General features: G+C 51.2%; 1 protein-coding gene across 1 annotated transcript; it reads right to left on the reverse strand.

The window, feature by feature from the left end:
• Nucleotides 1-174: 174 nt before the first annotated feature.
• NWD1 (NACHT and WD repeat domain containing 1) lies at nucleotides 175-21,846 on the reverse strand. The gene is made up of 19 exons (XM_083421360.1): nucleotides 21,735-21,846; nucleotides 20,533-20,618; nucleotides 19,321-19,431; nucleotides 18,468-18,756; nucleotides 16,113-17,295; nucleotides 15,349-15,552; nucleotides 14,385-14,547; nucleotides 13,686-13,803; nucleotides 12,933-13,100; nucleotides 11,470-11,670; nucleotides 10,954-11,076; nucleotides 10,451-10,650; nucleotides 9,279-9,554; nucleotides 7,531-7,621; nucleotides 6,578-6,732; nucleotides 4,274-4,550; nucleotides 3,011-3,570; nucleotides 2,226-2,334; nucleotides 175-1,400 (listed from the first exon to the last, which is right to left on the reverse strand). Exons 1-19 carry the CDS (start codon nucleotides 21,832-21,834, stop codon nucleotides 1,090-1,092), a joined length of 4,725 nt encoding a protein of 1,574 aa, XP_083277486.1. The 5' UTR covers nucleotides 21,835-21,846; the 3' UTR covers nucleotides 175-1,089.
• Nucleotides 21,847-22,105: the final 259 nt, after the last annotated feature.

Consider the following 22,105-nt stretch of genomic DNA (forward strand, 5'->3'; position numbering starts at 1 on the left):
GTAGGAACGAGGTAGAGGGGCCACAGAGCTATGAAAAGGGTAGAGGGGTCTCAGAGGTAGGAAAGGGGTAGAGGGACCACAGAGATAGGTACTTCTGTTCTTATAATTCTCAAAATAATTTCCCTAACTTGTATGCGACTACAGCAGCAAGAATGTTACTGGCCCCAAAATGGAAAGAGACAGAAGTCCCCGCAAAGGAAGAATGGATACAAAAACTTATGGAATACCCAGTAATGGCGAAACTTACCAGAGGAGTAAGAAATTAAGTTAACAAACTTTTTATAAAAGAATGGAAATGGTTTATTGAATATTTACAGATAAATTGTAAACAGATAAGAACATTGGCAGGATTATTGTAATAACCTGCAGTTTCATAAGAGTATATATTTAAGGTAGATGAATAAATGAGCAAATTACGTTAATTTGGAAATGCAGAAGATATTAAAAATAAATTTAAGGAACAGCAGAAAGAGGGGGAAGGGGGTCAACCCAGTGAGGGTTTGCCAAGCGCCCCTTCCTCTTAGCACATTTCTCCCTTGCGTCCTGAGTTCGAGAGTCTTCAAAGCCCAGGACACCTTTGGTCAAGGCTGTTCTCCAACTGGAGCCCTCGCAGGCCAGTGTCTCCCAGTTGTCTGTGTTCATACTACATTTTTAAAGACTTGCCTTGAGAGAGTCTTTGAACCTCTCTTGTTGACCACCAGCATTACGCTTTCCACTTTTAAGTTTGGAATAGAGGAGTTGCTTTGGAAGATGATCGTCAGGCATCCGCACAACATGACCAGTCCAACGAAGTTGATGTTGAAGAATCATTGCTTCGACACTGGCCATCTTTGCTTCTTCCAGTACACTGGCCTTAGTTCGCCTGTCTTCCCAGGTGATGTGTACAAATTTTCAGAGATACTATTGATGGAATCTTTCGAGGAGTTGGAGATGGCGTTTGTAAGTGGTCCACGTTTCACAAGCATACAGTAAGGTTGGTAGTACAATGGCTTTGTAAGCAGGTATTTTGGTTTCCTGGGCCCAGAAATGAACCAGCGGCCAGTGCAATGGCGCCAGAGTTGGTGTCCTGTGATAATATAGCCCTGCCCCTTACCCAATCCTGCAAATCTGCGAAAGCTTGTTGTTGAGGTGGCTGTGCCCGGCCTGGGTTGCGTGGTCCCCCTGGCGCCCCATCTGCCCACTGGGGACGTCCTCATCCTCCTCTCCGCCAGTCCTCCGAGACGTCACTCTGCATGAGGCTCTGATGCCGCCCAGCGGGTCGTAGCGAGAGCTGGTGGACGGCAGGCGGAGAAACCTCTCCCGGATGAGGTAGCCGAGTCTTGTCGCCGCCACAAAGCCGTCCGGCGTTGGCACGATCCTGGTCACCCTTGCGTGCACAAGTTGGACGGCCAACAGGGCCCCTGGTGGCACAAGAAACATAGTGTGAAATGTCTCCCATGCATAGGTCTGCCTCATCCCAAGTTAGCTCAATATTGCCTACTTAGGGTTTCTCGAACTCGGGTCCCTGGCCGTTTCCGGACCACAATTCCCATCACCCCTCAATTCCCATTCATTTATTCTGTGAACCGCCTTGAGACCCCTGGGTATAGGGCAGTATATACCGTATTTTTCGCTCTATAAGACGCACCAGACCACAAGACGCACCTAGTTTTTGGAGGAGGAAAACAAGAAGAAAAATATTCTGAATCCCAGAAGCCAGAACAGCAAGAGGGATCGCTGCGCCGTGAAAGCAGCAATCCCTCTTGCTGTTCTGGCTTCTGGGATAGCTGCGCAGCCGGCATTCGCTCCATAAGACACACACACATTTCCCATTACTTTTTAGGAGGGGAAAAGTGAGTCTTATAGAGCGAAAAATACGGTAAATTCAATTGATAATAATAACAATAATAATAATACAGTCATACCTTGGGTTACAGAAGCTTCAGGTTGCGTGTTTTCGCACCAAACCCGGAAGTACTGGAATGCGTTACTTCCAGGTTTCGGCGCTCATGCATGCGCAGAAACACTAAATAGCGCTTTGCGCATGTGCAGAAGTGTGAAATTGCACAGATGCGGCGCTGTGAGTTGCGGACGTGCATCCCGCACGGATCATGTTCACAACCTGAGCGCCCACTGTATCCCCAACCACTGGTCCTGCTGGCTATTGCGGTCCAAAGACAGCTGGAGACTCAACGGGGGAAGCCACCGTCGCATGCAGTTCAAAGATGGCCGGGGGGCTCGCTCACCGCAGGAGATGTCCCACACCGTCACACACTGATCGAGGGAGGCCGTGAAGAGCAGCCGGTCATCCGCCGAGAAGCAGGCGCAGAGCACGCCTTGCACGAAGGAATCTTCCTGGGAATGAGGAACAGACATGGCAAAGGTGTTTTGAGAGAGAGTAGAATGTGTGCTTTTATTTCAAATGCATCTCCGGGTTATTTGTGGGGCATAGGAATTCGTACATTTTCTCTCTCCAAAATAAAAATGTAGTCCGGCCCCCCACAAGGTCTGAGGGACAGCGGAGTGGCCTGCTGCTGAAAAAGGTTGCTGACCCCTGATTAGGCGATGGCCATTCTTGGGAAGTGAGAGGTGGACCATCAAGAAGGCTGATCGCCAAAGAATGGATGCTTTTGAATTCTGGTGCTGGAGGAGACTCTGGAGAGTCCCATGGACTGCAAGAAGATCTGACCTCTCCATTCGGAAGGAAATCAGCCCTGAGTGCTCACTGGAAGGACAGATCCTGAAGCTGAGGCTCCAAGACTTTGGCCACCTCATGAGAAGGGAAGACTCCCTGGAAAAGACCCTGATGTTGGGAAAGATGGAGGGCACAAGAAGGGGACGACAGAGGACGAGATGGTTAGAGAGTGTTCTCGAAGCTATGAACATGAGTCTGACCAAACTGCGAGAGGCAGTGGAAGACAGGAGGGCCTGGCGTGCTCTGGTCCAGGGGGTCACAAAGAGGCGGACACGACTGAACGACTAAACAACATTCTTGGGACGGCGCAGGGCGGTATCCGGAGGGGAGACACACCTTTTGGAAAGACATCCGATGCTCCCAGCAGCACCGATCCACATCCCAGAGGCACTGCAGAGAGTCGGCCGCCCCGCTGAGCGCCCAGGCCTCCCCGTGGCTGGTCTGCAAGCAGGTGACGCCGCTGCTTCCATGGGCTTCCAGGGCGAACACCTGGCCCCGGGGGCAGTGGTAGAGGAACAGCTGCCCGGTGGTCATGCCGTAGAGCACCCGGTAGCCGCCCAGCAGGGCCACGCAGGAGATGTCGGCGCCTGGGATCTGGGTGTAGAAGGAGAAGGCCGGCTGGTCGATTAGGGGCCCCGGATCCCCCCGACCCACGTCCAAGACCTGCACCAGGTCCTCGCAAGCCACGGCCACTTGCTCCTCGCTCCGGGCCAAGGCCAGGGCGCAGACGGGCTTCCGGTTCTCTGCCGGAGGGATGCACCCGACGTCCTGCGGTGAGTCCAAGGGGAAGACCAGCACCGTCCCGGACGCCAGCCCCACAAAGGCCAGGTTCCGCTGTGGGGCCACTTCCAGGCACCGCACGGCGGCCGAGGTGTCCAGCGTCTCGCGCTCCTCTCCTGCGGGGGCACAGGTGGGTTTTTTAATTTAATGAATATTTTACAGTCATACCTCGGGTTACAGACGCTTCAGGTTGCTATCCCAGCTACCCCAACCTAGTTAACCCCCTAAAAACTCTGATAACCCATTTTTAAATACAATATATTCCGATAGAGACTACCTTAAAAGGTAAAGGGACCCCTGACCATTAGGTCCAGCCGTGGCCGACTCTGGGGTTGTGGCGCTCATCTCGCTTTACTGGCCGAGGGAGCCGGCGTACAGCTTCCGGGTCATGTAGCAAGCAGGACTAAGCTGCTTCTGGCGAACCAGAGCAGCGCACGGAAACGCCGTTTACCTTCCTGCCGGAGCGGTACCTATTTATCTACTTGCACCAGTGTGCTTGCAAACTGCTAGGTTGGCAGGAGCAAGGACCGAGCAATGGGAGCTCACCCCGTCGCGGGGATTCGAACCGCCGACCTTCTGATCGGCAAGTTCTAGGCTCTGTGGTTTAACCCACAGCGCCACCCGTGTCCCTCTGTGTACCTTGCTTCTGTGTATATACAATAAAGTCCTTCCATTCTTATTTACATTCATCATCATCTCTTTCCCTTAATTTCAAAGTCAACTCTGCCATTTCAGCATACAGTATACCGGAATGCTGGAAATACCGTGTCAAAAAAGACATTGATAAAAATCATATACGAAATAAATAAACAAACTCGCCTTCCTCCACGTCCCAAAGGACCAGCTCGCAGCTCTCGAGGGACCGGGGGAAGCAGACGTATTTTCCGCCGCCGGAGAGCCCCATGCACTTCGCGCTGGCCATGCAAGGCGGCAAGGGTTTGCGCCCGGGGTCGTCGCCGGGGTCCCAGACCCGGAGGTAAGGTGCGTGGGGAGAGGCGGACACCAGCAGGGGGCCACAGAGGGTCAGGTGGGTGGCGGGTGGTCCTTGGTCCCCCCATACGTCCCTCAACCAGCCCTCCTGGCCCAGCCGCCACACCTGGGGAGAGGAACGCCACAGTCAAACCTCTGTTCTCAAACGGCTCCGTTTTGGAACGTTTTGGCTCCCGGAAACCCGGAAGCAAATTCTCCTGAGATTAAGAGTCTCTGGTTTGTTGCCTTCTGAGGCCAAAGGAAAGGATCGGACCCTGATTAAAATAAGAGGCTTTGACCAGCAAGGCTCTCGGAGAAAGTGCATTCCTCCACACCCCTCACCAGGCCATTTTATTAGCAAAAGAATCCTTTACACCGTGCTCATAAGAACCAATCAGGTTTCCTCTGAGCATTCAAACAAACCTCAAGTGGGGACAAAGTTAAACTGTAAACACTAGTTAGGCATACATAAAAGGTAAAGGTAAAGGTACCCCTGCCCGTACAGGCCAGTCTTGACAGACTCTAGGGTTGTGCGCCCATCTCACTCAAAGAGGCCAAGGGCCAGCACTGTCCGAAGACACTTCCGGGTCACGTGGCCAGCGTGACATCACTGCTCTGGCGAGCCAGAGCCGCACACGGAAACGCCGTTTACCTTCCCGCTAGTAAGCGGTCCCTATTTATCTACTTGCACCCGGGGGTGCTTTCGAACTGCTAGGTTGGCAGGCGCTGGGACCGAACAGCGGGAGCGCACCCCGCCGCGGGGATTCGAACCGCCGACCTTTCGATCGGCAAGCCCTAGGCACTGAGGCTTTAACCCACAGCGCCACCCGCGTCCCTCCATACATAGTCTGGAGTAAATGAATGAAAACTACAAAGGAGGAATACAGCAACCCCGGAGGTCATAAACAATCAGTACACATGGTAAGAAGGATGGCCAGGAGGACAGTGACCATTATCACCTTAATGTGAAACCTGTTTCCTGGCCGTAAGATTAACATCCTAAGATTAACAATTAGAAACGCTACAGCAAAGAAACTGCCCCTAGTCTTTAGATGACCCAGGACGCCTGCCTGTCGAAGTGTGTACGCGACTTGTGACGAAGAGGGGAATGGGAAGTAGAGGCAAAAGGGCATGAATGTAGAATCTCATGGGATTTAATCAGAAATTATCGTCAATATATCAAACCCAGTCAACACAATGCGTTCATCGTGGACACAATGGCCTGATGTATATCATAATTCCTCATGGTAATCCCATCTGATCCCTACACTGGTTTACTAAAGATGAAGAAGTTAAATCAGTAATGATACCCTGGGCAGGAGATTTTGGCTACAATATACAGTTTTCATCATGGGAAAAGTTATGGAGAGAGGACTTGAAGTTTCCAACCTGCTGTTCGTTGAAAGAAAATTATATGAAAATGATGTGCTGCTGGTATTTGACACCTAGTAAAATTGCGAAGTTGTACAGTGGTACCTCGGGTTAAGTATACTTAATTCGTTCCAGAGGTCTGTTCTTAACCTGAAACCGTTCTTAACCTGAAGCACCACTTTAGCTAATGGGGCCTCCCGCTGCCACCACCACGCGATTTCTGTTCTCATCCGGAAGCAAAGTTCTTAACCCGAGGTACTATTTCTGGGATAGCGGAGTCTGTAACCTGAAGCATCTGTAACCCGAGGTACCACTGTATAGAAGCCGTTCAAATGTGTGCTGGAAATGTAAAAGCAAAGAGGGTATGTTTTATCATATGATACAGTGCTGCCTCGGTTTTCGACCATCTCCGCTGACGAACGTTTCAGTTTTCGAACGCCATTATTGAATGTGCCTCAGAAGTCAAACGCCTTCCGCTGAATGTATGTGTTATTTTTCTGAGTTTCTCTATTAAATTTGCAGACCGCCCTTTGCACCTCGGTTTCCAAACGTTTTGGAACTTGGATATGGTGGGGCTTACTTTGTGGGTTCGCGATTGCCACATTGCCCCCTCCTGAAGGCTGGTCCTTCTGCCTCTTAAAATCATAGAACCGTAGAGTTGGAAAGGGTTCCCCAGCGGTCATCTAGTCCAACCCATTGCAATGCAGGGATCTCGGCTAAAGCATCCCTGACATATGGCCATCCAACCTCTGCTTAAAAACCTCCAGAGAAGGGGCCCCTTACCCAGACGCACTCGCTCCGAGAACTCGTGAACACGGTGGTGTTGTTGGCAGCGATGGCAGCGGCACAGACTTCCTCATCGTGCAGCAAATCGGAGTTCAGGACTTGGTGGAAACCTGTCGGGTCGGGCCGGAAGATTCGCACTCGGCGCCCAAAGCCTGGAAGGCAAGGCAGAGCTTGGCTTGAACGAGGGTTTGGCCTTCGCTGCGAAGCAAGGCTCTGGTCAGGGGGGAAGCGCCAGAAGGGACAAGAGTGCTTCTGAGCACGTGCAAAAGGCTCCTCGCAGGCAGGTGGTTCCTAACATTACCCAGTCCCTGCTCTTGCTCTGTGAGCGACCAACAAGAATAAGGTCCCAGCACTCAGTTACTTCCGCATTAATTTCCACTTTTTCTTTTCCCCTCCCTTTTAAAAATAAATCTTTACTGGTTTAAAATACAAACATACAACGAAGGTAAGTATAGCAAAGTTAAATACAAAAAGAAGAGAACATCACAACGTAAAATCAAGAAAAAAAAATGAAAAGGGAAAAAAGAAATAAAAAAAAGAACAAAAAAATTATTAAACACTATGTCCATCAAATAGAATTTTATTTGATGGACAATTTGCACTTTTTCATGGAGAGTAGCCGTGAAAATTCATCTCTAACACGAATTTCCCCTCATTCGTCTTCCATTTTGCCTCATTTTCGCAAGGTCATTGCCCCTCCCTGCAGAATGCCTTTTGGCGTGTTATCTGCATTTTTACGCCCACTCCACCTCAGTCCGTGCCTTTGCACGCGAGGGGCGCACAGCAACGCAAGATTCGGAAAAGGGCGAATCTTGCAGTCCGTTTCTTCGGGAAAGCAAGGATTGGGAAGTGTTGCGTGAATTTGAAGGGGCACCAAATGTCGGGGTCCTGGCCCTATATCCCGAAAAACAGCCTGCTGCCTGAGCAGGCAGGATCTCAAGGAGACAAACCTGCGGCGAGAAGCGACTCGTCTTCCGAAAGCGCCACGAAGCAGACCTTCTCTGGTAGCTTCTCCAAGAGGCTGTTTCCTTCCGAGGAGACCTATAGGGAAGAAGGCGGCCTCAGAGTGGCAGGCTTGGAGTCCCCCTAGCCCCCTAACATGCATTCACTGGCTACTGCTGCCAGCCAGTGCAGACAAATACCCTTCATCAGGTTGGGCCAGTTGCCCTGACTCCGCAGGAGACCTCTTTAAACCAGCTCTACTTTATTCTTGCTTGATTCGTTTTACGGATCAATGGCCTCGTTGGATAGCAAAATTCACGTTAAATGGCTGTCTTAGGCATAGCTGTCAACGTTTCCCTTTTTTTTAAGGGAAGTTCCCTTATTCCGAATAGGATTCCTCGCAAGAAAAGGGCAAAGTTGACAGCTATTGACTCTGAGGGATTGTTTTTAAAAGTCTGGAACGGGTTAATCCCTTTTGCAACCTAGAACAATTTCAGACCACAATCCAGTTGTATTAATATTAAGGGAGAAAGGGGAAAGAGTCTAGGAGATGGCGGATGAATGTAGCGTTACTTAATGATGAAGAAATACTGCAAGGAGCTAAAGAATTAATGAAAGAATATTTTGATCTAAATTGCAGCCAAGATGTGGATATCATATCCGTTTGGGACGCTAGCAAGGCTGTGGCCAGAGATTACTTTATACAACAGAACTCAGAAGGAAAAAGAGAGAAAAAATTAGAGTTATTAGAGGAAATTGAGAAGAAAAACAACAACAATTGTATAGGGGAAAAATTGGGATATTAAAACAAGAAACGAAGCTATTGCAATTGAAATATGCCCATATTATAGAAAAAGAGATAGAAGGGAATATACATTCCTTTCTATGGGAAAGCGCTGTCTTGGTTTTGGAATGCTTCGGTTTTGGAATGGATTTTCTGGAACGGATTCAGTTTGAGAACCAAGGTACCACTGTAGTTTTCAACATTAATGAGGATCAGTACATACCAGATTAAAAGGAATACGGCTATTTTTATGGACGCTCATCAATATTTACATGGATGTATCCCTATATACAGGGACGCGGGTGGCGCTGCGGGTAAAAGCCTCAGCGCCTAGGGCTTGCCGATCGAAAGGTCGGCGGTTCGAATCCCCGCAATAGCGGGGTGAGCTCCCGTTGCTCGGTCCCTGCTCCTGCCAACTTAGCAGTTCGAAAGCACGTCAAAGTGCAAGTAGATAAATAGGTACCACACTGGCGGGAAGGTAAACGGCGTTTCCGTGTGCTGCGCTGGTGCTGGCTCACCAGAGCAGCTTCGTCACGCTGGCCACGTGACCCGGAAGTGTCTCCGGACAGCGCTGGCCCCCGGCCTCTTAAGTGAGATGGGCGCACAACCCTAGAGTCTGGCAAGACTGGCCCGTACGGGCAGGGGTACCTTTACCTTTCCCTATATACCAGATTAAAACAAATCTGTCTGCTTTTATTGATTGTTATCAAAAGATAAATGTTCATACGCTTGAGAAACCAAGGTGCTGCTATATATGAATTGGAATCCCTTTTAAAATCAATTGAGATTCCCTGTGCATCTTCCTTTGAGCTCAGCGCCACTGGGAGGGCGGGAAATAGGGAAATTCTGGGTTTGAGAACCAAGGTGCCACTGTAATCAGAATTTTATTCTTTGTAGTTTTATTATTTGCCCCCAAAATCTGGCTGCCTTTCCCGGCCCCTCCACCCACAACCCCTGCCCCGGAGCAGGCACCATCAGGAGGGAGCCGCCGCTGAACCCGGACACCATCCTGCCCATTTTCCGGAGCAAAGCACCGCAGGTGGGGGCTCCATCCTCTGGCAGCCCCCCCAGCTGCTGCCTGGAGAGGAGCTGCCCACTGAGACTGTCCCACAGGCGGACGCAGCCCCCTGCCGACACCGTCGCCACCACCAGCCGCGGCACGAAGATGGCAGCGCACAGCCAGCCGCCCGGGGGCTCAGGAAGGATCCGGAAAGCGGGGGCCGCTGTGCCCAGGTGCCAGGCCTCCACCTGCGGGAAAGAGGGAGGGTCTGTTGAGATTCTCTTGGTGGGCATCGCACAGGGCATTTCCCATTGTGCAACACGGTGGAATTGCAGAATAAACTGTCGCAGGAACGCCCCCCCCCCCATCATTCAGTTTGTACAAACTTCACACACTCACAGACTACATACACTACGCTTCTGTTATAAATTCATAGAAAATCAACCATACGTCAGATCTGCACCGTTCCACTTTTATTTTACTCCATGAAGGAAGGACTACAAAATGGGGAAGGTTTGATACAGGGCACCATAATCCCTTCTGCATACCAGCACATCCACAGGAGCCCTGCCCAGTTGCTATGCCAACCCTGATGGTCCCAGACAGAAGACCATCAAGGTCACAAAGAACTTGCATATGGGAGTGGATTCAGCACAGACTGGAACAAAGGACAATGATCAGCTCTTCCCTCTAGGGGCAGGAAACCGCAAACTCCCCTCTGTCACCTGGAAGTGACTCATGGGGAGGGGGAAAGGGGGAACCAGCCAGGTGACAGGACACTCAGGTTACCACCACAACTCCTCCCTCAACCCCTCCTTTCTGTGATGTATGCATGATGTTTCTGGGGGTGGGCTTGATCTACAGGGTGGCAATTTCAAAAGTCCATATAAGGCCTTGCACACCATTTTTCTGGGTCCCTCCTCTCTCCTGCAAGTGAGGGGAGCACCCTGTTGCAACAGATCAATAAAGGCCAAGCCTACAGGCTGCTGTTTTGCTCCAAGTTGTCCTGGTTGGTGTCTTTGTTTTTGTCCAAGGGAGCCCTCGGATTTCCCCGTTAACAGTCCGGACTCTCCAAGTGCCCCTGTTTTCTAGGGACAGTTCAGGATTAACAGTAGCCGTCCCGTTATAATGCCAGTCTACACACCTCTGAGCCAGACACCCAGTACACCATTTGGTGTTTGTCGTCCACACTGAGTTGGCACCACTCCTGATCTCCCGCAGGGACGGCGGGCACAATGGCTTCCTCCCTGCCAGACTCCAGGCTCCAGAGTCGCAGGGTTCGATCCTGGGCGACTGAAACAGCACGGGTACCCCTGGCGAAGACCCTCAGGCACCTCACTTCGGCTGCAAGGAATCAGGGGGAGAGTATTATTCATTATAAAAGTCAGAGAGTTGTTTATTTCCTTGACATCTGATGGGAGAGGGTGCCACCACCGAGAAGGCCCTCTGCCGTGTTTCCTGTAATTTCGCTTCTCGCAGGGAGGGAACTGCAAGAAGGCTCTTGGAGCTGGGCCTCAGTGCGCCCCGATTAAAATTCACTGTTAATCGCAGCTGCCTGGCACTGCCCGCCCTCTGCCCCCCTAGCAAGCAAGAGGCGGCATGGCAACAGGCAGCCTGGCAAAAGCCCCCTTTCCTTCTGATCCTCACCCGAGTGGCCGAGGAGGACATGGCGCACCAAGAAATCTTCCGTGTCCCACACGATGATGGAGCCGTCCGAGGAGCCAGCCAACAGCATCCTCTGGTCAGGGCTGGCTTCCAGGACTGAGGTGCCTGCAAATTGTGGGGGCAGGTCAGAGGGGCAGCTCTGGCGTGGGTCACCTAGCCCACCAGGCTGTGGGTCCAGCGGTCTGGGCTGACGGAGAAAAGGAAGGGCTTTTGGGGGGTTAACCTGCGGAACTCTCTGCCACAGGAGGTAGGGGTGGGCAGTGAAATTCATGGAGGAGAGCAAGAAGCTGGGCTTCCCAAACTCAGGTCTCCGGCTATTTTCAAACGACAGTTCCCATTATCCCTGATCTCTGGTCCTGCTAGCCAGGGAGGGTGGGAGTTGTAGTCCCAAAACAGACCCAATTTTGGGGAGCTTTGGTTTCGGATCACCCAGTCGTCACTGCCCGCCAGGGCTCTCCTGATATCGTGGGGGTCACCCGTGCGAATCCCGACACCCACCTTTGGGGAATGCTGGCAGCGTCTTCCGCAGAGGCCCGTCCGGTGGGTCAAGGAAGCCGGCGAGAGGGACGAGGGACGGATGGGGCCGCGATCCAAGCCAGCTCTTGCACTGCTGGCAAAGACCCGCGATCAGGCCGCCCGGGTACGAGGGCACCAGCGACTCCAACCGCGCCAACATCTCTGTGTAGACCACGTTTGGTTCTAGAGGGGCAAGGAGACAGGGGAGGGTCACACATACAGCGTTTATTTCGTTATTGCATTTGGACCTTGTTAACGGAGAAATCTGAGGGCTCCATTGGACAAAAAACAAGGACACCAGCTAGGAATACGAGAGCAAAACAGCAGCCAGTAGGCTTGGTCTTTACTGAAGACTGTCGTGACAGGACTCCCACCTGCCACCAGGTGGAACAAGATGGAAGCCCCGAACAAAAGAGAACCCAAACTTTTATTAGCTGCTAATCCCCATCTTATACCCCCCCAAACTACATCACTAATGCATCATGAAAGGGGAGGTCTGGGGGCCGTAATCTGAGCATCCTGGACCCTGCCCCATGGTTCCCCTCGCCCTCCACCAAACACCCATCAAGTGGAACAAAAGAGATATTTACATTTCCCTGTTTCCCAGCCAAGTTCATCCCACCCTTTTGTCTTCATCTGGGTTTGTTATTTCTGGCATGGCTACCTGTCTGGCACTCAGGTATCAGGATGCCAGGGATTATCACTCAGGCAGAGGGGCTGCTGAGGAGCTGAGCTCACAGGTCTATAGGAATTTCTGAAGTTTTCTAGTGAGCCAGTACATAGATCCATTGATCAGTGAATTCTTACATTTGGTATCGTGCAGCAAATGCCCTTGGAATAGGCAGGAAGAAACTATGATGAAGTGTTTTGTGGGGACAAGTCACAAAAGTCACAAAAGCGATTGTGCTGATTTTGGTAGTGGGCTGCATGTGCATGATATCTGCTGGAGGGGCAACCCCACCCAACCTATAAATTCCTGCAACAATACACACGGCATTTACCATATTTTTCGCTCTATAAGACGCACCAGACCACAAGACGCACCTAGTTTTTGGAGGAGGAAAACAAGAAAAAATATATTCTGAATCTCAGAAGCCGGAACAGCAAGAGGGATCTCTGCGCAGCGAAAGCAGCAATCCCTCTTGCTGTTCTGGCTTCTGGGATAGCTGCGCAGCCTGCATTCGCTCCATAAGATGCACACACATTTCCCCTTATTTTCCAGGAGGGAAAAAGTGAGTCTTGTAGAGCAAAAAATATGGTATTTCGTTATTGCATTTGCACCCAAACCGCCTCTTCTTCCGAGCAGCTCAACTCAGGCTCCCTGGTTCTCGCCCTCCCCGTTTTATCTGCGCAACAACAACCCTACAGAGTAGGCTTAGCCAAAAGGAAGGGATTTGTCTTCAGAGGTCAGGAAAGTGGAGATGGTTTAAGAGCAACAGACCCACCTAAACGGCCCTCAGCATCGTCCGCACTGGGATCCAGGAGCAGCAGGAGGCAATCCCGTACCAAAGGCAGATCCGGGCAGAAGACGTGAGTCAGGCACAGGGCAAAGTCTGCGGCCAGGATCCGCACGCCAGAGGAAGCAACCCTGCAGGAGATCCAGGCCATGTTCCCTGTTGGAGGGAGAGAGAAAGGACGTTTCCTCCAACGTTTCTCCCGTGAAAATAGGGACGTCCTATTCCATCCCCTCCAACGTTTCTCCCCTGAAAATAGGGACGTCCTATTCCATCCCATCCAATGTTTCTCCCCTGAAAAGAGGGACGTCCTATTCCACCCCCTCCGACGTTTCTCCCCTGAAAAGAGGGACGTCCTATTCCGTCCCCTCCAACGTTTCTCCCCTGGAAATAGGGACGTCCTATTCCATCCCCTCCAACGTTTCTCCCCTGGAAATAGGGACGTCCTATTCCATCCCCTCCAACGTTTCTCCCCTGGAAATAGGGACGTCCTATTCCGTCCCCTCCAACGTTTCTCCCCTGGAAATAGGGACGTCCTATTCCGTCCCCTCCAACGTTTCTCCCCTGGAAATAGGGACGTCCTATTCCATCCCCTCCAACGTTTCTCCCCTGAAAAGAGGGACGTCCTATTCCACCCCCTCCGACGTTTCTCCCCTGAAAAGAGGGACGTCCTATTCCATCCCCTCCAATGTTTCTCCCGTGGAAAAGAGGGGCAACGAAGGCGCAGGAGCTTTTCCTGCTCACCCAGGACGTCTCGGCACAGCTCCTCCATCCGTCCCCCGTGGAGCAAGTGGAACGGCTGTTCGCTCAGCTTCCTCTGGTTGGGAAGACGGCTGGAGAACCACAATGGCTGCGGCGTCACCTGGGCGAGAGGGAACGAAGACGGGGCTTTTTGAAAGAATGAAAAATAAGGAAATTATGAAACGAAATGGAAAAAGGAAGAATAAAAAAGAATGAAATGAAAAAATAAAGCATAGAAATAATGAAATAATGAAATGAAAAAATAAAGAATAAAAAAGAATGAAATAAAGAATAAAAAAGAATGAATTGAAACAAAAAATAAATTAAAAAGAATGACATGAAATGAAAAAATAAAGAATAAAAAAGAATGAAATAAAGAATAAAAAAGAATGAATTGAAACGAAAAAATAAATTAAAAAGAATGAAATGAAATGAAAAAAAATAAAGAATAAAAAAGAATGAAATGAAATGAAAAATAGGAAAGAAAAATAATGAAATGAAAAAATAAAGAATAAAAAAGAATGAAATGAAAAAATAAAGAATAAAAAGAATGAAATGAAAACATTAAGACTAAAAAAGAATGAAATGAAATGAACCCCCCCTCGTCTGGCCAGCAAGGGAAAGCCCCCCCCCCGGTGTCCCACGCCCTGGTGTCTCCCCCTGCCAGCCTTCCTGGCGCTTTCGGGGTCCCCAGAGCTTCACCTTCCTGTCAACGCTCACAGGCTTGGCGGAGGAGGGCAGCACGACGGGCTTCTTGGCCCCCCAACTCCAGGTCCCCCGGAAGAAATCGGCCAGAAGCAGGTGGCGCCGGACGCGGTCCTCCGGCTGAGACAGGTAGCGCTCCTCCACCGCCGCCGAAAACTCCCTGGGCAGAGGAAGGAGGGATGGTCAGGACAAGCTTCGGATGGGCAGCGGGGTTTCGGGCTCTGGAGGCATCCCGAGCCCCACCTCAATATGCAATTCAGGGGGGCGAAGCCGGCAGCGTCCGAGCTCTGCCCCCCAACCCCCTAAAAGTAAAACGAAGGGGCTAGTCTTCATGGAGTGGTTTAAAGAAGGACGTAGAAATTTGACCTGATCCCCAGCCAGACCATTTGTCTGTCTAGCTATCACTTAACAACAGTTCTCTCTTGCCAATTAAGTTTCTTTTTATATATACTGTACTTTTCCGAGTATAAAACTAGGTTTTCTTATTTCAAAATTCAACATTGTGGGTCATCTTATAGACGGATCCAATCTCCCCCCATTTTCTCAAATTGGAGTCTGCCAAAATAGTGGGCGTCTTATATACGGGGGCGTGTTATACACGGGAAAATACAGTATAAATTTGTTTTTTCCAGGTCAAAATTTTACAGTCGCACATGCAACCTACAACATAAGAACAAGATTCCAAAGAATCTCCTGGACTTCCCCCTCCCCTTTGTGGGTCCCTCTTGTCAATCATTTCCTCCCGCATCTTCTATGATAATCCAAAATCCTCTACCTCTCCGCTGTGTCCAAAATTCGCCATTAAACTACTTCCGCATACCTGGAAGTGCCCAGCGTGTCACCTGGAACGTTCTGCATGCCAAGCAGGTGTCCTGCTGCGCTCATGGCAGAAGCGGGACCCTTTTTCCAGACCCCTTGGCAGCCCCGAAAAGGAGGGGAGGAAGAGGGCTGGCCCCCTGACCTGTGGAGGAAGCCCATCAGCACGAAGCCGTCAGACCACTTCTCCTCCAGCTCTGGGTTCAAATCCCGGTGCAGGCGGGACCACAGCAAGGGCGGCAGGCGGAGGACCCCTTTGCCCGGCGGAGGGTGCGACCGGTACACCTCGGAAAGGACCTCGTTGTCCAGGGACAGGACATCTTTAATCTCTGCTTCGGAGAGGCCGTTCCTGCGCAAAAACACACACAAAAAAGGTAGGAAATCAGGCAGAGGAACTCCCCGACACAAGCTTTGCCTCCTTCCCAGGGCTGTTGTATCTTGTTTAATCTATATAAGACCTGGAAGGAAGGAAATCAGGCAGAGGAACTACCCGACACCACCTTCACCTACCTTCCAGGGTTGCTGTTTGTTTTTTAATATACCGTATTTTTTGCTCTATAAGACTCACTTTTCCCCTCCTAAAAAGTAAGGGGAAATGTGTGTGCGTCTTATGGAGCGAATGCAGGCTGCGCAGCTATCCCAGAAGCCAGAACAGCAAGAGGGATCGCTGCTTTCGCTGCGCAGTGATCCCTCTTGCTGTTCTGGCTTCTGGGATTCAGAATATTTTTTTCTTGTTTTCCTCCTCCAAAAACTAGGTGCGTCTCGTGGTCTGGTGCGTCTTATAGAGCGAAAAATACGGTATATAAAAGCCTCGGTTCGGTTAAGAAAGTGATGAAGTTTTGTATGTTCCCCTATAAACCTTAATTAAATTTACACTAAAATGATAAGCACACATACGCAGGTTCTCACCGGGCGCAAGCGAGGTAGGCAAGGGCGTTCGCCACCAACACGGATCCGTGCGCTTCCTCCATGCGCCCGCAGAGGCGGTGCGCGGCCTCTGTGGCCGTGAGCGGGACCGCCAGGGCCGAAAGCGGGCCGTACGATGCCCACCGATGAGCCTCGGCAAGGGCGAGGGACAGTGGCAGTGCCTGCCCGCCGTTGGAGAAAGTTTGCCGGAAAAGTGCCTGCTGTTCTGGCTGGAGGGTACGCCCTGCAGATGCCAAGCTCTCGGACAGAGCCTTGCCAGCCTCCTCGGCGGAGAGAGGGGCCACCACGAAGGGGTCCCCGCCGAAAGCACCACCGCTGCCACCCTCATCCCGGGCAGAGATGACCAGCTGCACCCCGGGAGGGCAGACCGCCGGCAGCCAAGCAGTGCCCAGACTCTCCGTGGCGTCGAGGATCAAGACCAGAGGCTGAGAGGCCTTGCGGGAGGCCGCGAGGAGCGTGTGGTGGAAGCGCAGGAGAGGGTCACCGGTGCCCGGCGAGCACAGCCCCAGCGCCAGGCAAACCTGCTGGCAGAGGCTGGCAAGGAGTGCGTCGCGCCCGCAGCTGTCCTGCGATGCCCCCAGCAGTCGGAAAACCACCGCCGCCTCGGGTCCCAGGGCCTGGCAAGCCGCCCCTCGCAGGTGGCACAGCAGGACGGTCTTGCCGCAGCCGGGCGGCCCGTGGACCACGAGGGGAGGGTGGCACCGTGCCAGACTGTCCCTCAGGCGCTGGCAGAGGGAGTCCACCAGCTCTGGTCGCCAGCATGGGCTGCGGCAACGCTCCTGGGCCAGGGCGGTGTGGTGGCCGACTTCCTGCAGCAGCCGCCCACCGCCGGGGTGCTCTTCCCGCGCCCGCAGGCCCCGGAGTGCTTGGTAGTTGGCGACGGCTACAAACTGGTCGCACAGCTCCTTGAGGTGTTTGGGTTGCGGCTTCTGGCGAAGGGCACCAGGGGCCGCGTCTCGGGGCGCCCGGTGGACCCTGAGCAAACTGGGGCAGGCGCTGGCGACGGTGCCCTTCAGCTCCTCCAGCATCTGGCGGGCATTTTCGTCCTCTTCCTCGCCCTCTTCCTCGTCCGGGGAGGTCTCGGTTTCTCGGAGGAAGACCACCGCGGCCCCTTCGTCCTCCGGCCCCGAGCCCAAGAGGCGTGCCTCAATTTCCCGGTGCGTATCTGGAAAAAGAGGGCGGGTCTGTGAGGAGGAGTGGCAGAAGGCATCCTCACAGAACTCCATCCCAATGGTTGCCATTAATTTGATTTTAGAATGAATTTAAATTAATTGATTTTGATTTTAGCTAAACTGGGTTACTTTTATTGTGGTTAGCCGCTCTGAGCCTGGCTTCAGCTGGGGAGGGCGGGATATAAATAAAATGTTATTATTTATTATTATTATACCCGACAAGTGTCCCGGTTTCCCCGGGACAGTCCTGGAATCACAAAAGCCCCTCAGCCCAAACAGAATGGGGGAAATAAGGAGAATATACCCAGGAAAGCAGGGCCCTCAAATTGATAATTGGAGTTGTTTTGATTAACTCTTGCAAAATATATTCTGGTGCTTAAATTGAAAACAGAAAGGAAAAAGGGGGATTGCAGATTAAGGAGGAGACAGCTTGCTAAAAAGGAAAAGAGAACCGTGTTGAGGATGAAGGAAGTCGACTGGAAGAGAAGAAACAAAATACGGTATATATATATATATATATATATATATATATATAGTTGATTATTCGTTCTGCATAAGTTTCCGTACGTGGCTATGTTTTATTTGTATTTCTTCTTGTGCTCTCTTTTTGGTTGTGTGTTAGTAGTTCTATGTTTAGTTTTATGAGTGTGTGCGCTGGGAAACCCAAAATAAAAGAATGGGTGGAATTACAAAAATATTATTATTGTTGTTGTTGTTGTTATTAAAAAGAGGTGCCAGAACTCACTCGTTCTCTCTACCAGAACTGAGTTCCGGCTGAAAAAGAGTCCCTTATATACCGTATTTTTCGCTCCATAAGACGCACCAGGCCACGAGACGCACCTAGTTTTTGGTGGAGGAAAACAAGAAAAAAAATATTCTGAATCCCAGAAGCCAGAACAGCAAGAGGGATCGCTGCGCAGCGAAAGCAGCAATCCCTCTTGCTGTTCTGGCTTCTGGGATAGCTGCGCAGCCTGCATTCGCCCCATAAGACACACACACATTTCCCCTTACTTTCTAGGAGGGGAAAAGTGAGTCTTATAGAGCAAAAAATACGGTAATCTATAATTATGACTATTCTTAAATATATTAGTAATCGTGACAATAAAACGATGCGTCAAATTAGAGGAGGGGAATTTGCAGAAACGGGCTGGTCACAGAAACACACCTGATTTGTGGTAGCGCAGTCGCTGGCACTGGCCAATCAGCCCCTTCCTCTCCGCCTCCCGGGCCGCTCTGCGCAGGGCCAGGACCAAACTCTGCTCCTCGCCGTGGGGCAGGGGACGTTGGAGGGCGTACACCGGAGGGGCGGCGTTCTCGTCCTTCAGGTACCGCCGGGTCAGCATCTGCAATGCCTGCGGCTCCTCCTGCTGCAGCTGGGCTGCCAGGGCCTCGAATTCCTCCTCCCCGATGGTTACGGGGGCCGGGCAGGGGCCGTAGCGGCTCCCGAGGAGAGCCTGGGGGGGGCGAGAGAGGGGCAAAGAGGGGTCCGTCTAAGCCCAGCCTCCTGCCCTCACGAGCCCCCAAGCCGGAGGCAAGAGCGACGGCCCGTTTTTGGCTCCCCGCCCTTTCTAAGCTAGACTGCTCCTGTCCAGGGAGGCTCCATTGAGGAACCCTAGTAAACTCAGAAGAGCCCTGTGGCAACAGCAGCTGGATCAGGCCCAAGAGGAGCCCATCTAAGTCCAGGTTCTTCCTCCCAATTCTTGCTCTCCCTCTTTTTTTAAGGTAGACTGCTCCTATCCAAGGAGGCTCCATTTAAGAATCCTAGGAAATTCAGAAGAGCCCTGCAGCAGCCAAAGAGGGGATTCATCTAAGTCACAGCCGCCGACCAGGTGTCCATTATGGGAACCCCAAGTGGGATTCGAACCCAGAGCCCGCTCTCCAGCGACCGGCATTCAAAAGCATCGCTGCCTCCGACCGCAGGGGGGCAGAGATTCCTGCGAGAACCCCTTCCCCAGCCCCATAGAAGCCCCCCTTGACCCCCGGGGAGCCCCCCTTAAGGAGGAGACGCCGTCACTCACCACGAAACTGGGCCCCACCGAGAGCTCCTGGCAGCGCCGAATCTCGTCCAGAAAGAGGGGCTCTTGGCCAGCGCCTGTGACGTCACGGACGCCCCATCTCAAATCAATGACCTAGGACCGGATTCAGCGGGGGGGGGGGTTAGCAAGTTTAAAGGCAGGGGGAGGAATCCTGCGCCGTCACGTCACCCCTCCCGGGAAAACTATAGTTCCCAGGATTCTCTCTTTTTTTAATAATAATTTTTACTGAGATTTAAGATCACCCACCAACACCAATTAAACATCAAATCTTATTACATATATCCTACTTTATGCTCCGCAGAGCTGTTGACTTCCGTCCTTCCACCAGTTTTCCTATTCCGTTCTATAATTCACAGTTTCGTTGATTAGATATTACAACAGGACGTAAGATTTACTTCAACCCTGCCAAGGTTTTCATATTTCTACCGCTCTCACTTATATCAATCGAAAATTGACTCCATTCTTTTTGTCTCCTCCTGAACTCTAGCTGCTGTTCTTGCATATAAATATAATCTTTGATCCATCTTCTGTCCATTAAACTTTAATTAGTTTAATGTTAAGTAAACGTCCGGTGCGCTTCCAACGCCATAAATCTTATCTCAGCCGAGAATTTCGTGCAGCGGTAGAAGGAAGGCAGGAGAGCCAGTACCTTTCAATGAAGAATCCTGGAGCAAGCACTTTGGAAGTCAGGAAAAAAACTATTTACAAAAGGAAAAAAAAAAACCTGGCAATAAAAGCACACATGCTTTTATCTCCGGCATAAAGAAAACTTTACTCTAACTTAACTCATAACAGCAAGCACGCCCATGGCCACAAACTGAGTCTGCGAGTCAGGTCAAAAAGAGGGCGGAGGAAAAACACACAGGTAAACTGACTATTTATAAAAACTCACATTCCTGGATGCTTAATGACTTCCAGCTGCTCAGTGATTAGAGCGACTTGTTACCTCTTAACCCTTTAGTACCAACCTCTTCTTAATATCTTCTCCCACCAAACCTAGCAAGAATTCTTCCGGCTTTTTGGGGAAGAAAGTTCCCAGGACTCTCAATGTGCTTCAAAAGTGCGTCAGAAGGCTGGATATCCCCCCCCCCCCGGTCCTGTGTTAAAAATACCCCTTCTGCTCCAAGAGGCGCGTTCAGCTGGCTCTGAGCTGAGATAGGGGTGGGGGGTTTTTTGAGGGGGGGCGGTCCTCACCTCAAACATCAAGCCGTGTTTCTGGCAAAAGGCCTGGACTTCGGGGTACGCCGACTCCATCAGAGCCTCTCTTTCTGCCTCCATGTCTGTAACCGAAGAATCGGAGAAGGGTTTTTTTTTTTGAGCTGCTAGCTTTCTGCTTGCGAGGGGCCCCCAATTTATTTATTTCACTCGAAGGCAGCCCACATGCTTCTCCCCACAACGAGGCAGGTCGAGCCAAGAGGGGCAGCCCCACAACAGGTCACACCCCCAAAGAGAATTTCATGCCCCCCCCCCCGAGCGGCAGGACTCGAACCCTGCTCTCTCTCTCTCCTTTAAATTTTTTAAAAATAAATTTATTTATTTGGTTTTCCCAGTTTTACAACCAGATCTCCAACATACCTAATAAAAACAATTCGAAAGAATCTCCTGGACATTCCCCCCTTTTTGGGTCCTATTGTCATTGCTTTTTCCCCCCTTTAAAAAATTTTTTAGAGATACTCTCATTTCGACTCAAAAAAACCACCATTTCCTAGTTCGAATTGGGGAAAATAAATACAGCAAATACCCCTGCGCCCCCCCCAGGGAAAAAAGGACTGCCTATTGTTAACCATTTCCTCCATTTTTAAAAAATAATAATCCAAACCCTTTTACATCCCCATTAGACCCCAAAATTCACTATCTCGACCCTCTCTCTTTTTGCCAAGCCCTGACCGACAGACGCTCTAACTACTGCGCTGCGCTGCCCCTCTGAGCCACCTCCAATCTGTTTATTGTTTCGTTTGTTATTTGCAATATACATATGACATACGTACAAAATAAAATATGATTGCGCAAACAATAAAGAAACAAAACAAAAGAATTGTGCAATGCCTTCACCAACACAGTGAATTATGAAATGCAAAAATACAGGAAAACACAAAATTATAAATAGGGAAAAGAAAGGAAGAACAAGAATAAAAAGGAAAAGAAAGAAGGAAGGAAGGAAATTAAAGTTTGGTTGGCTACGATTTGACCCCGCTGCTCAAACTCTCATCTCTCTGATATCGTGCCAAATGTTGAGATGCTTTTGGCGAGATCTCAGCATGGCAAGTTTGGGGTTGGGCTAGATGACCGCTGGGTTCCCTTGCATCTCTGATCTTATGAGGCCCAGCCCTGCACCCCACGCCCAGGCCTCTTCCTGCCTGCCTGCCCCCCACCCTCTGCGGCACATCGGGGGGCACCTGAAGGCGCTGAGCTCACAAAGACCCGGACGAGGTTGCAGGGCCGGCTGCCCCCCTTTCCCCGGAGGAGGAGGCCCTGCTCCGGCGGCGAGAGGCTCATCCTGCCCGGCTGCCGAGTCGCTCTGCCTGCCCCGATGCCAAGGAAGGTGCCCGGTCCGCCCCGGGAGGCAGGTCGCCATGGCAACACAGAGGCAGGTGGGGAAGAGTCCCTCCCCGGGGCATCGTCAGGTGAGGCACACCTGCGGCATCCTCTGGGAGGAGAGATAGAGAAGGCCTGTGGCGGTGGCGGCAGCAGGATCAGGCCCAAGGGGGCTGGGCAGACGCCCCCCCCCCCAAGAATAAGAAGCCCTTTCCTACAGGACCTAGTGCTG

Source organism: Podarcis tiliguerta (assembly GCF_965153285.1).
Source record: "Podarcis tiliguerta genome assembly, chromosome: 18".
Classification (NCBI taxonomy): Eukaryota; Metazoa; Chordata; class Lepidosauria; order Squamata; family Lacertidae; genus Podarcis; species Podarcis tiliguerta.

What these genes read in the sequence shown, in the direction of transcription:
- NWD1 (XM_083421360.1), bottom strand. Translation starts at nt 21,834, where the DNA reads ATGAGCCTCTCGCCGCCGGAGCAGGGCCTCCTCCTCCGGGGAAAGGGG. An exon ending in GCTGTGCCGAGACGTCCTGG is followed by an intron (nt 13,101 to 13,685) that starts GTGAGCAGGAAA and finishes TCCCTCCAACAG; the next exon opens with GGAACATGGCCTGGATCTCC. An exon ending in ATCGGATGTCTTTCCAAAAG is followed by an intron (nt 2,335 to 3,010) that starts GTGTGTCTCCCC and finishes CCTCATTCCCAG; the next exon opens with GAAGATTCCTTCGTGCAAGG.